The 13,581-nt window shown below is 37.6% G+C and overlaps 2 protein-coding genes across 2 annotated transcripts in view; both read right to left on the bottom strand.

Annotated features, from left to right (window-relative positions):
- LOC129730427 (uncharacterized) overlaps positions 1–13,581 on the bottom strand; it is a 291,440-nt gene that overhangs the window by 182,868 nt on the left and 94,991 nt on the right. The window lies entirely within an intron of this gene.
- LOC129729077 (uncharacterized) overlaps positions 1–13,581 on the bottom strand; it is a 31,659-nt gene that overhangs the window by 15,611 nt on the left and 2,467 nt on the right. The window contains exons 4-6 of the mRNA XM_055687558.1: positions 3,143–3,676; positions 2,828–2,937; positions 2,259–2,770 (exon numbers count right to left, since the gene is read on the bottom strand). Coding sequence (XP_055543533.1) covers positions 2,259–2,770; positions 2,828–2,937; positions 3,143–3,676 — 1,156 coding nt within the window. The remainder of the gene's footprint in view (positions 1–2,258; positions 2,771–2,827; positions 2,938–3,142; positions 3,677–13,581) is intronic.

The raw sequence follows: 13,581 nt of genomic DNA, 5'->3' as shown, positions 1-13,581 counted from the left end.
AATAAGGCCAAAATCCGTAACAAAGCTAAAAAACAATTAATGAAATTTCACAAGGCTTGAAATGATAGAAAAAGATTTCAAATATTTGTCGTTTCCGAAGCTCAACAGCAGCCAAAACAACTTTGAATTAAATTCCATATTTGTAAAAATATATATTAAAGGTTTGAAAAAGCAGAAACCAGTTCTACAAAAAGCAGAAAATCTCAACCAGAACCAACCAACAGAAAGTTACAAATATTGCTTCAGTTAAACAGTTTAATTAAACCGGTAATTATTTACGTAAGTCTAAAATGACAAAAAATTGTTCCAAAAAACGGTTCAAAATAAATTAAAAATTCATGTGAAAATATTCTGAAACATGTAGCACAAATTGATTCTAAATTATATCCTGATTTTAGCTGAGTGAAATAATGAAAATCTCAGCTATGAAAAGTCGAAAAATCAACAGCAAATACATGTTGGCCGAAGAAGTTAACCCTTTTTCAAGTTTTGAAATGAAATAATGATATTAAAAACAAGATTCGCTCACAAAATTATTTTGTCAATAAATAAACGTGGTTGAACTTACTTATTTATGCGTTTTAAAACCGGGAAAAACATCAATTTCTAACCGGGAAAAAAACCGGGAATTTGAAATTGGAAATCTCCTGGCCACTCTGTTAATTGAATGCCATCGGCTAAATTGGTGGAAAGTGAGTTGCAATATACATAACTTTTGTTTCATTTATGGTGTTGTTTATTTTCTTTTCATCATTCAGGGCAATTCTGAAAGATTTCCGAACCTGTCGTTAATGGCAAGAGACGTCCTGCGTGTTTCTGCATCGAATGTTCCACTCGAAAACAAATTTTCTTCGGGGCGGGTCCTCGTCACATCACGCATAAACAGACTAAGTAGGAAAAGAATCCGGCAACTACTTTTACTAAAATATTGGCTTAAATAAATGTTCCAAAACTAGGAAAATTGTAGAACCAGCCTTTTTTGTTACTGCACTCCAAATTTTTAAATTAGAAAAAAAAAAATAATAAAAAAATAGAAAAACAAATTGCAAAACTTAGTTTGTATTGTATTGATTTAGTCAAACATTTTTCAACATGCATAAAAGTCTTTATAATAATTTTTTCACTAAAATAACGCTCTCGAAAAAACTGGTAACTATTGTGCCCGGACTTCGGACCGGACTCCGGACCGGAACCGGAACGAAGCCAACCGGACCGGACCCAAATCGGACCGGAACGAGCTAGTTCCGATTTTTTACCGGACCGGACCGGACCGGAACGCGGACCCAACGTTTTCGTTCCGATGTCGAACACTAATCAATATCGACAATTTCAATGATGGAAACGAAAACTTTGATTGTCTAGCTGTCTTACGAATATTAGAAATACCGTTAATCACACAGAAATTTGTGAAAAAATATCATTTGAAACAAATCGACCTATATTTCAACCATTCAGGAGCCACTTCGGGTGCTGCAAAACAGATGGAAACTGCTTAAAATAGGTTCGGGATGATTGGAATAGTGTCCCTCGATTGGTAACTTTAATTGATTATTGTTAAAGTTTGATAACTTAGTTTTACAATCACAGAGTTCTGACAGAGAAAACGATAAAGAACAGATTGATATACTACTGTTTGAATTTCACCCAACACATTTCGAGTATTTCTTTTTTTCCCTTCCCTATCACTACCATGGCTCGGAAGTGAATGAAACGAGTCCATGTGATTCTCCGAAGCTTTTTAAATTGAATAAGCTCATGTTTGAGCGGAAAATTCAACATAGATTAATGATGTAATTTGGAATTACGAAATGTGTGATTAATATTCTAAAACTCATCCTTTGGCAGCAAGTAAACTTAAATGAGTAAAAGTCAGTTTACGCTCTGTATAAATTGGGTCGCAATTCGCAGAAGTTACTGGTACAAAAAATGTTTCCTTTGTCGAGTTCTACGCCCCCTTTTCCACCTGTGAATACTCAGTTTCTTATGCTTTATGCGAAGTTACATTATATTCAAGTCCAAATAATAAATAACCGATTCTTCTGAGCTGAAGTGAGGTTGGATAAATCATAATAAGTAGGTACTCAATAACAATAAACAAATTCCACGTCAAAAGTCTACAGGCACGAAAGATATTAGAAGCGGTCTTTTATATGAACTTGGACAAAGTGTATTTCGATTTGGAAATTCGAAACACTTTTTTTTTCAAACAATTCATTGATACTGATCAAGGCTCACATCTATCTGTCGTGTATGTTTACCTAAAGCACACAAGATCACCATCCAAGCGGTCCATTTGATTTTAACCCGCAAATAGGTATTGGATTTTCCTGTGATAGGAACAATACTGTCGACGTATCTCCATTTGGTCGCGAGCGATCTCCATCTTCTGGCGAGGTTTACCATCAGCGCCATGATGATTACCGTATCGATGTAGAAAAGAATTCCGATAATGTTTCTTGCATTAACACCAACTTTTTCCAAACGTTCGTATTCGATGTAACACATGAGCAGTCCGACCATTACAAACACTAGAGAGACAACAGTTTGAATCGAAAACCACTTAAACCGAATCGCGAGACTATCCCGTTGAAATAATCCACTCATCGGAAACGTTCCCATCAGCTGAAAGGTCAGGATCACGGGCCGCATTGCTTCATTGAAGGAGTTTAGAGGTTTCATTGTTGCTTCGGGGATTTCTTTCGGCTTACAATAAAACGATAGTTGTTTGTCAGTTGCCTTTATGTGAGTCTGGAGTATATGTAGGGTAGTTCTGCGAAAGGGGGCGTAGGATCACCTCATTTACGATAGCATCTGCTGACGTTAGGACAGTTGCAGTGGTTCACATTCCCGGTCGGTGCTGCCTGCCGACTGCTCCTCATCCGAGCGTCTCCTGTAGGCTAGCAGAACCAGCTCGTAGGTTATTATCGTTCCGGTAATCTGCAGGTGCAAGTTGTTGATAAGTGTTTAGTAATGAGTAATGTGCAAGGTAAATGCTGGTGTTTTTAAGAGGGTTTTGTTTTGCAATTTTTCATTTAAGTCTCCTGTAAATCTATACCATAAAATGTAGTGAGATCGCAGTTGATTAACATTAAAATTTGAATAAACGCATATTTCTATAAGCAAACACCATGTAAATAATTACCGTAAGTAGAATTTTCCTTGACACCAGAAACACTCCCATCCCGGTGAGACTAACACCCCGTTTGGAATACATTTGTACCCGCTCCAACTCGTTACAGTACTCCTCGTTGGGCACTCGCAGAGCGAGTTTGCACGGCTGATGGCTGGCATCCTGAACCTGTGCACTATACCAAAACATCAGGAAAGCCCGCAGCAGCAAAAATATAAACGAGTAGGTAAAGTAGATTTTATTAATGAGAAAGGGCTGCTCCTGAGAGGCGTTCATAATCTGCAAGCAAATGAAGTACAAATCGTTGGCATACGATACAAAGACCAACCGGCTGACGGAGCGGTTCAGCATCTCGACAAGTTCGCACAGGGACACGTAATGGATACGGATCCGTTCCCAGTAATCCTCGGATGTAGGCTTCGGCTGGTCGATCCTATCTGCGATGTAGCGGTTTAGTTGGTTGAACCTGATCGAAAGTCCGATACTTACTAGGACGACGAACAGGTCTACGAAGTTCCACGCGAACGTCATCGATAGAACGATGTACTGGAAAACAAGAGTAGCGTTAGTTTTGGAGAAGTGCTTCATACGAAATGTTTTAGTTGGAAAATATGCAGTTTTAACGTATTGCCACGGAAGTGACTACGCTGGCAAGAAGTTTCCGCTTACTACCGTACACGGCTGAGCTATTCGACATCATTCGAGTTTGTGCCGCAATGGCCGCTGAGGCGCTTATACAGACATAGTTGATGTGGTTCTTGAACGTAAACTGTCAATCACAACCCCCAAGAGTTTCAAAGATCGCTTTGAAGTATTGGTGCAGTCTACTACTCTGAACACCGCCTGTTGCTCTAATTAATTCACAACCGTGACCATGGTGTGCTAACTCCAGTTTCTTAGAGTGCATGCAGTACTCGACCCTGCATATGCAGTGCGTGGCCCTCATCTTGACCTTTCCGATTGAATCACCGTAGACCTTCAGCGTTATGTCGTCCGCAAAGTCGACGATCACAACCCTCAAAGGGAAGGAACTTTAATTTCAGTACTCCGTTGTACACGGTAATCCACAATACCTAGCCCAGGACGGACTTGCGGTACTCCTACGGTGATTGGGACGCGCTTCTGACACTCTCCGTGTTGTAAATTAGTACTCAATTCCGGACGTAATTTTCCAGAATCTTCCAAAGCACGAGGGCTATGGAGTCCCAGCTGGCGCTAGTGACTGCATTCTTCACGTCAAGCTTGATGATTGCGCAATAGCAGATGTTCCTTCTCTGGCGCTGGAATGACACCTCCGTCGTCTTGGTGACGGAGAGAATAGCACTCAGTGTAGTCTTACATTTCCGGAAGCCGAACTGGTTACTCGCTAGATCGTTTACACTCTTTGTGTACTTCACCAGTCTGTTGAGGATAATCTTCTCAAGCACCTTGCTACCAGCACACAAATGAGTTTATAGGCCGATAGGTCCCGTGGTGGTTTCCCAGCCTTCGATAATAGGACCAGTTACTGTCGCTTCCACCTTTCCGGCAAGAAGCGGTCATCCAGGTATTTCTGCATGACTACCCGAAACAGCCCAGGGCCAATTTCATGGCCGTACGGATGGTTAGATTCGGTTTTCCATTCAATACCGATGTCTTACTTGCCTTCAAGGAGTTGACGACCACGATGAGTTCCTCATTCGTATACCTTGCCTCTTCCTCAGCCTCGGCATGACTGCTGTCACTCATGAATTCAAGCTGGCCAACTAATCCTGGTCTGTGTCTGATATATTGGAGCGTCGGCAAGGCTGCATATTTAATTGTAGGGTGCTTTTTCGCCGTGTGCCGATTGCTCGCTCCTCTTTTTCGAAATCGATTGAAAAGGTAAGTCTTTGTCATTTTCGAGCTGTATATTGTCTATTAAATAGTGCAAATTGTATTTATTCATCAAAAACTGTGCCGTACGGATTTTGATCCTTGTTAATCGTTTGAATCGAAATCCGTACAGCGTGTGTATCATGCATATATAGTTGAACTTTCATCCTTGTTTTCAGCATTCTAGGGAAGAAAACAAGCATAAATATACAGCAAACAATTCCGAAAGAGCTGTGACAGAGGTGCGCGAGGGAAGGTCGTGCCGGGAAGCTTCGAGAGGCTCCGGCGTTCTGGTGACTACGATAAAGGATGCCGTAACGAATGGCTATGAATCTCAATCAAAACGAGTTTCACCAACCTTCACTGCTGGAGAGGAAGATTTGGATCATGAAGTAGGTGCTATGCATGGGCAAAGCAATAAGGGAGCCGCTCTCGATTGCCCCTCCTTAAATCTGGACCTGGAAGAAGGCGTCTCGTAGCTGGTAGTTGAGAAAAGTTTTTTTTTTGTCGAATCATTCAATTGGGACCTAAAGCTATTCCAGTTTTTAAATATCATTAAAAAAACCTTTCTGAGCATAGTGCAAAACGTGATTTTCAAAAAAAGTTTATCGTTTTTCTTCGATTTTTTAAACGAAGAATAAAAAACCTGCTCGAAATTTCTTAAATGACACTTCGCCCATGTACTGTATATAAAAGAACTATCATTTAAGACATTTCGAGCAGTTTTTCATTCTTCATTTAAAATTTGAAGGACAACGATTAACATTTTTTTTTAAATCATGTTTTGCACAGAAAATTGCCCCGTGTAAAACTTAAGGAATTAATTGACCGTCACAATATATTTATTTGTATATTTAAAGATAAATTGAAAAATAAAATTCATTTTTGTACTTCTATATCTATACGGATTTTGATTCATTGCTGTACGGACTTTGATCCAGTCTATATCGCGTGCGTGCGGATTTCGATTCAAAAGTGTACGGATTTCGATTCAGACGAAAAACTGCGTACGGATTCGATTCAAAACATGTCCTATTCAAACATGATTTTTTCGAGTTTCAGAGTAATTTAAATCATTTGGCTTGAAAATAGTGATAAAATATAAGTGGACCTATTAGTAAACATGTCAGTTTAAAGCAGTATGTAATTTCTTGATTTTATATTGACCGTCGAAGATTATCATGTGCTTAGGTGTACGGATTTCGATCCAGCACGGTAGTAAACCGACTGATAATCGTAATTAATTGGTGTAGCCATTGCACAATAGTCCAGAAACCAAATTTAGGGGGAAAATTTGAGTCTAGAGCTCTATAGCAACATTTTAGAGAAAAACTTTCTTCTACAAAGTTGTTACATATGATAAAACGCTTATTGAAAAATTATCAAAATTTAGAGTGACCAACATTTTCAATGCAAAAAAGTATCTAATTTTTTTATCTTTGTAGATAGAAGAAAAATTTGTTCTACAATGTTATAGCTCCATTAATTTTAAGTAACTTTATAAAAAAAAGTTTTTATCTTTGAAAACAACCGATTTATATTGAAAAAACACATTTACGCTCTAACTTTTTTATTTCAAGATTCATCTCAAAACTGTCTTTGAACGACTTTTAGAGCTTTTAAAGAGAAACAATTTGCAATACTGACATCGTAAATATCTCAATTTCACTCAAAGTTATTAATATTTTTCATCAAAAAATATGCGTTTTTCATTTGTATGTCTTTCTTCTTGGGGCAAACATGAAAAATATCTCTTGTTCTCATTTTGAAGGGCATACTTGACTCCATGAATGGAGGAATTTTTAAAAATATGTTATTTTTTAAATTTGAGTGAATACATTTTAAAAACAAGACGAAAATTCCAATAATTTTATACATTATGCATATAAATGCACCCAGATTTATTTTTTGGTATTTTTTTTATAACTTGACGTAATCACCTTTAATTTGACCCAAAAAGATCGAAAATCGATCAACTGGTTCAAAAGTTATGATTTTTTTTTAAATAAAATACATCGCATATAGCCGTTTTTTATGGTCACCCTATTTCGGAGTTAGTTTCCTTAACAACTCAACGAAACAATACGGGTTTGAATATTTTCAACATAGATGCATCCCTGCGATTTTGAGCACAATTGAAGCACTTTGCATGACCAACTTCGAAACAGGGTGTCCATAAAAAACGACTGTGTTCAATGTATTTAATTTTAAAAAAAATCATAACTTTTGAACCAGTTGATCGATTTTCAATCTTTTTGGATCAAATTAAAGGTTATTATTCCTAGTTATGAGAAAAAATACTAAAAAATAAAACACATTTTTATATGCATAATGTATAAAATTATTGGAATTTTTGTCTTGTTTTTCAATTGAATTTACTCAAATTTAAAAAATAACACATTTTTAAAAATTCCTCCATTTATAGAGTCAAGTATGCCCTTCAAAATGAGACTAAGAGATATTTTTTATGTTTGCCCCAAAAAAAATGACATACAAATGAAAAACGCATATATTTTGATGAAAAATATTAATAACTTTGAGTAAAATTGAGATATTTACGATGTAAGCATTGCAAATTGTTTCTCTGAAAAAGCTCTAAAAGTCGTTAGAAGACAGTTTTGAGATGAAACTTGAAAATGAAAAAGTTAGAGGTTAAAATGTGTTTTTTCAATATAAATCGGTTGTTTCCAAAGATAGAGAAAAACTTTTTTTACAAAGTTACTTGAAATTAATGGAGCTATAACATTGTAGAACAAATTTTTCTTCTATCTACAAAGATGAAAAAGTTAGTTAGTTGATTGCATCGAAGATGTTGGTCACCCTAATTTTTGATAATTTTTCAATAAGCGCTTTATCATATGTAACGACTTTGTAGAAGAAAGTTTTTCTCTAAAATATTGCTATAGAGCTCTAGACCCAAATTTCCCCCTAAATTTGGTTTCAGGACCATTGTGCATTGTCTACCATTCTGCTGGATGCACTTTCGATCCCAACGTTGGTCAGATCTAGATTCAGCTTTGCCAAAGCTTCCAACAAGATCTGACCCCTCTGGTTCGTGCAGCGACTTCCCCAGTCAACAGTCCAAGCGTTGAAGTAACCGGCAACCACCAACGGCGCATCAGGTCCATGGTTGAGAGGTCGATCATCTGAACGATGTTTTCGAAAGACCAACGTGGTGGAGCGTAACAACTGTAGAAGAAAACTCCGTTCACCTTGGCAACCGCGTATACTGAACCGGGAACCTGCTCGTCGTCCATATGGTCGCTATACTGGACCTATCCGCGACCCAATTACCGTTTCTCGGAGCAGAGTTGCCAATAATTTTTTTCATTAAACTGGAAGAATGCTGAAGAAAAAACTGGAAAAAACTGGATTCCAAATAAATTTACAAAATACCGACAAAATTGTGAGAGAGCTTCTTTGTGATGGTTATTGAATCCATTATAAGTTTCAAATACAGCGGGCATACATTTTGTATGCTTATATTTTGTTAAACATATAGACTGAAAAATCTCATTTACAGGAGCAAAATTTGAAATTGCGCAACCAGTTAATAGCAAAAACAGAAAATAAAGCCTTTTTTATTTACTTTAACTTTTAACAAAAGAACTGATGCAACGTTTTCCTACGTTACAAGTGTGAAGTGTAAATTTCAGTTATCTCTTAGTTTGCTATCTCTTGATATCTGATTATTCGAACAATTTTCAAATTGCTCCGCAACAGAAAGTAATTTGAAGAATGCCGTCTGAATATAACGTTTTTGAAATAGATTGTTTTCATTTTTATATAACATTAACCTATCATTGCAATTAATTTCTTTTTCTGCATGATCTGATGAAGCCTTTTTGTTAGATTCTAGAATAAAACTGAACTTTATATCTCAACCATGCAATACAACACCTAGTTTGGCTTTGTTTTGTACGAGAAGATACGATACTGAAAATGCTGTTAAGAGTTAAGAGTTAAGAGTGACTTATCAATCCACAAAATTTACGTTCTAAAAATATTTCAAAAAACCAATCGGAGGTTGAGTGTCCAAAAAATCTGGATAAAACTTGCAGATATACAGAAAAACTGGAAGATTTTGAGATTAAACTGTTTGACTGGATCACTTGAAAAAAAAACTGGAAGAATCCAGTTTAAACTGGAACATTGGCAACTCTGTCTCGGAGGAATGCGGTAGGTGTCCGATACGATGATGCTGTCCAGCGCAGAGGCTGCTTGGTATAGAGTAGAGATGGTCGGGTATGGGAAATTTGTTATCCGTACCTGACCCGTACCCGACTAATCGAAAATTTTCAAACCCGAACCCGACCCGAACCCGAAGTCTGGTTTGTTTAAAATACCCGTACCCGAAAAATATTTATTCCAACAACCCGTACCCGACCCGTACCCGAAAGAAAAAAACACCGAAATTGCTTGAACCCGACCCGTACCCGACCCGCCCTGGAAAAATACCTGGGTACCTCGCACGTTATAAGCACTAATTGTCATATGTGGTTTCTCGAGATGATGGCCGGAGTTAGACAAGAACCGAGTGTGAATGTGAATGAATGTTAATGAACCCCGAGCTGAGTTCCAGGCGGATGGTCCACCATAAAGAAGGGGTCCACTCTTAAAAGTGCATGTCTGGTAAAATAAAAAAAAAAAAAGACGAGTTTTCTGTGAACATCGCAGCAATCTAAATATTATAATAAGGTCAAAGTTAATATTGTTCATAACTTCATAAAAATTTAATGAATCATTTGCATTTGCCGAGAACCTTTAATTTTTGAGTACAGATTCGATGTCATCGATTCAAAAATCGGTGAAAAATCGGTGTAACACAGATATTTCTGTACATGCGGCATCCCTGGTCACAGTTCAAACCAAGACTATGCTATCGCTGTCATATCTCATATACATATTTGCTTCGTACCAAACATCTCAATGTACAGTGGGGAATCGGTGGCCACCCGCCTGAAATTTTTTTTATATCAGCTGTTTCATAATATTTTTTCATTGTTGCTATAACATTCAAAGGCTTAAATCCAAAATTTGGGTGCAATATCATGAGATCTGATTTTTTGACTTTTCGAAGTTTGGCATACTGACGTTTTTTGACATATGTTCTTAAAAAAAATCATTACTTTAAAACGCTCTGCAGCTTCAATGATAGCTTGGATTTTTTTGGCGTCAAAGAAAAAGTTGGTTTGTAGTTAGTGTGTATTACCTATTTTGTTTTAATTTAAAAACGTTTTTTTTCGCAAAATTTGGTTGATTTGAGGGGTTGTGCCAAAGCTATGTAATTTTTTTCTGTGAGGAGGACGCCCTGTGGCGTTGCTTGTGGTTGAAGATTAAATTCTATTTAATAAAAAAGTAAGGGGAAAAGTGCCAAAATCAATAAAAATTAGGTCACGTGCTTTATGGACGGCCTTAAATAAAAAATGGAATGGAGATCAGTGTTCAGCACCCCAAAATTAAGTAAATACCATATTTTTGTCACATTTATCCACACTTTTTTTGCTTAGTCAGCCTTTTTATTAAGTTGCCTTACTGTACAATGCTCCGCGGTTTCCCTGACAGATATGAAAAAAGCCCGGCAAACATTTCAATTAACTCAAAACGGTTGCAGGAAGAACTATTCACTTTCACATTAGAAAAAGATAGCCCTTGGTGCAAAGACTGCCGACAACTGTCAGAATAGGTATTGGCTGATCTCTCGTTGAGTGAGAATGGGCAATTTCTTCCCCGATCTTTCCGATTATCGACAATAAGAAAACCCCTAGGTTTGAAATGTTAAAAATTAAATTCTCATAATGCACAAAAATCGAATTACCCGTACCCGACCAATTGAGAATTTTTCAAACCCGTACCCGACCCGAACCCGGGAAATATTTTTTGGCGTTACCCGAAACCCGACCCGAACCCGTCGGGTACGGGTCGGGTACGGGTTTCGGGTAAAAATACCCGTACCCGACCATCTCTAGTATAGAACTGCTGGGCTGCGTAACAGTGGTTCGAATTCAATTGTGTCACCTTTATGCTCGTGGCTTGCCAGTCTGTTTACCGTTTGGGCACCTCGGGCCTCCCATAAAGTGCTTGGCGTTCCTTTTTTGGAACATTAGCCTCTTTCTCGGTCCCCTCCGCTTTAACTACGAGTTCCGCGTGTTTTGTTTTGGTCTCATCTATATTGTCTCGAAGCATTCCATCGACTCTTCGACGGCCTTGACTAGCAAGGGACCGTCTACCGATATATTCGGTGTAAACACAAACGTATTTGCTGCCTTTCCATTCTCAGATTTCGATGCATCCGACTCCGTTTTGTTCTGTGGAGATCGCAGGACACCACACGTCCGAAGATATTTGAAAATCCATCCGCGTCCATCACTTGTTTAACTGAGGCGAGGTGGATTTTTTTTTATTTAACTGGGTTGTAAAACGTCATCGTTTGGGGTTAAAACGAAAGATTGCCATTCCGAGCAGTTTTCCGTCGAACGAAAACCTTACGAATGCTGATCAAAACGATGACCTCTTCAATCAGCAGTCATGGTGTTTATATTTTGTGCTCTATCGCCAGCTAACCTCAAAAACGTAGTTCAATCTTGTCGTGATCTGCGATTTTTTTTTAATTTTTTTTCAACTTAACTGCGTCATATCACAAACCGTTATAATGATAGACGTCAACAACAGTGTTACAGTCGTTCGACGTCATAAAGCGAAACCGTTTGACAGGCGAGACGACTGAGCGGTGGATTATGGAATGGTGGCATCGTTGATCCAAACTTCTATAAAAGCTACAAAGGCTGTCAATGGACAGCTTGGAAGTAAGTATTTGAAATTGATGCAGACGACGTTTAATTTTAACAAGATGGTGCAAAATCATATACTGCGACCACGGTCACGATAGATTTATTGCATAATAAGTCGGACTTCACAGTTAACGGTCAAGATTGTGCGAATTAACACCTTTCCACTACTGTTCCGACAGGTGTGTTAAATCTAGAGCGTATGCCAGTACCTAAACCAGTCAGTAATGATACAAAAGCTTGAATGCAACATGAGAGCAACTATACGTAGGCTGACCAGACGTACCGTTTTGAACGGGACAGTAACGTTTTTTCGGCCATTTTCAACTGTCCCGTTCTTCTACCATTTGTACCGTTTTTTAGGTACCGTAAAACGGGGTATTCCCAGATGGTCTCGAGGTATGATGCTGGCCTAACAAGCCAGTCATCGTAGGTTCGAGTCTCGGCTCGGGAGAAACTGTTAGTGTCAGTAGGATCGTAGCGCCCGCAATCGTCCCGTACACTAAACAGTCGGCTGCGAAGTCTGTGTATAAATAAACAGAAGGTCAAGTTCCGAATCGGAATGTAGCACCAAGGCTTTGCTTTAAAACGGGGTATCATTGATCAGCGGGGTAACATTGATCAGTTTTACCCTTCTCTTGAATAGTTGAAATAAAACTGCTCCGTGATTACTTTGGCTAAATTTGAGTATTACATCTTAGTCTTGTGTCATTCGAGGTCTGAACAATATTGCATTGGTTTAAATTTTTTATTGTTTTGCTGACCAAATTTTAAAATTAATTTGACCGCTATATTTGTTACTCTCAGTAAGTGCCAAAAAAGCACTTTCCACTAGTCGGATATTGAACATTTCGTATTCATTGACATGTTTTCCAAATATGTTATTTAATTTTCTTAATCAACCAGAAAAAAATTTAGTCAAATTTATTACATTTACAGCTAATTAATTTATATTTGTTAAGAAAGTCCAGTTTTATGCTCTAGCCAAGACATCATCCTGGTCTACGCCAGGATGATGTCTTGGCTGGAGCATAGAACGTAGTCGCGAATTGATACTTCCGCTGTTGGAAAGGCCTTGCATATATGATCAACATACGTTTTCTGTACACATACATTTTACAACGATTGCTGACTTACAAAATACTTCTGGCACATTCCGCGACCAACGTTTACGTCAACCCGGGAAGCGTCTCTAAACATGTTATCAAAGCATTATCTAACATTTTTAGTTCAAAAAGGTTTCAAAACTATTCAAAATTGCAACTGATCAAAGTTACCCCAAATAAGGAAAATTGAAACAACGACGAAAAACAAATGTTTTTTAATGTTCAAGATTTTCGAAGGATTTTAAAAACTTACTTCTCAAGTTCTAAGGATGCCAGTACTGATTCTAAAAATATGAAACCTGTAATTTCAGTTGTAAAATATATAAATACTCACGAAAAAGTGAATCAATGAAAAAAATGATCAATGATACCCCGTTTTACGGTACTCTTTTAATTTTTAAAATGAAGATCTGTATGTGAATTTTCTGAATTAGAAAATAAGTTTTTTTAGCTACCTGGAATAACAAATGTTACTAAGTAAATTTTGCGCATTCTTGGCTGTATCGCACCACTTGAAATCACCACTGGAATCGTGAACGTTATGTGGCCTGCAAAATTACAAATTTTACGACCTTATTACCAACAATCTCACTCTACTATCTGCAATTTGATCAAATGCTAGGTATGAAAATACGTAATGAGATAGGGGTATCAAAGCAATGATTGATTGTTTGTATGCTTTGGCTAATAAATATTTTTAAAT

Source organism: Wyeomyia smithii, chromosome 3 (genome assembly GCF_029784165.1).
Source record: "Wyeomyia smithii strain HCP4-BCI-WySm-NY-G18 chromosome 3, ASM2978416v1, whole genome shotgun sequence".
Classification (NCBI taxonomy): domain Eukaryota; kingdom Metazoa; phylum Arthropoda; class Insecta; order Diptera; family Culicidae; genus Wyeomyia; species Wyeomyia smithii.
This window is presented reverse-complemented; position numbering and strand designations above follow the sequence as displayed.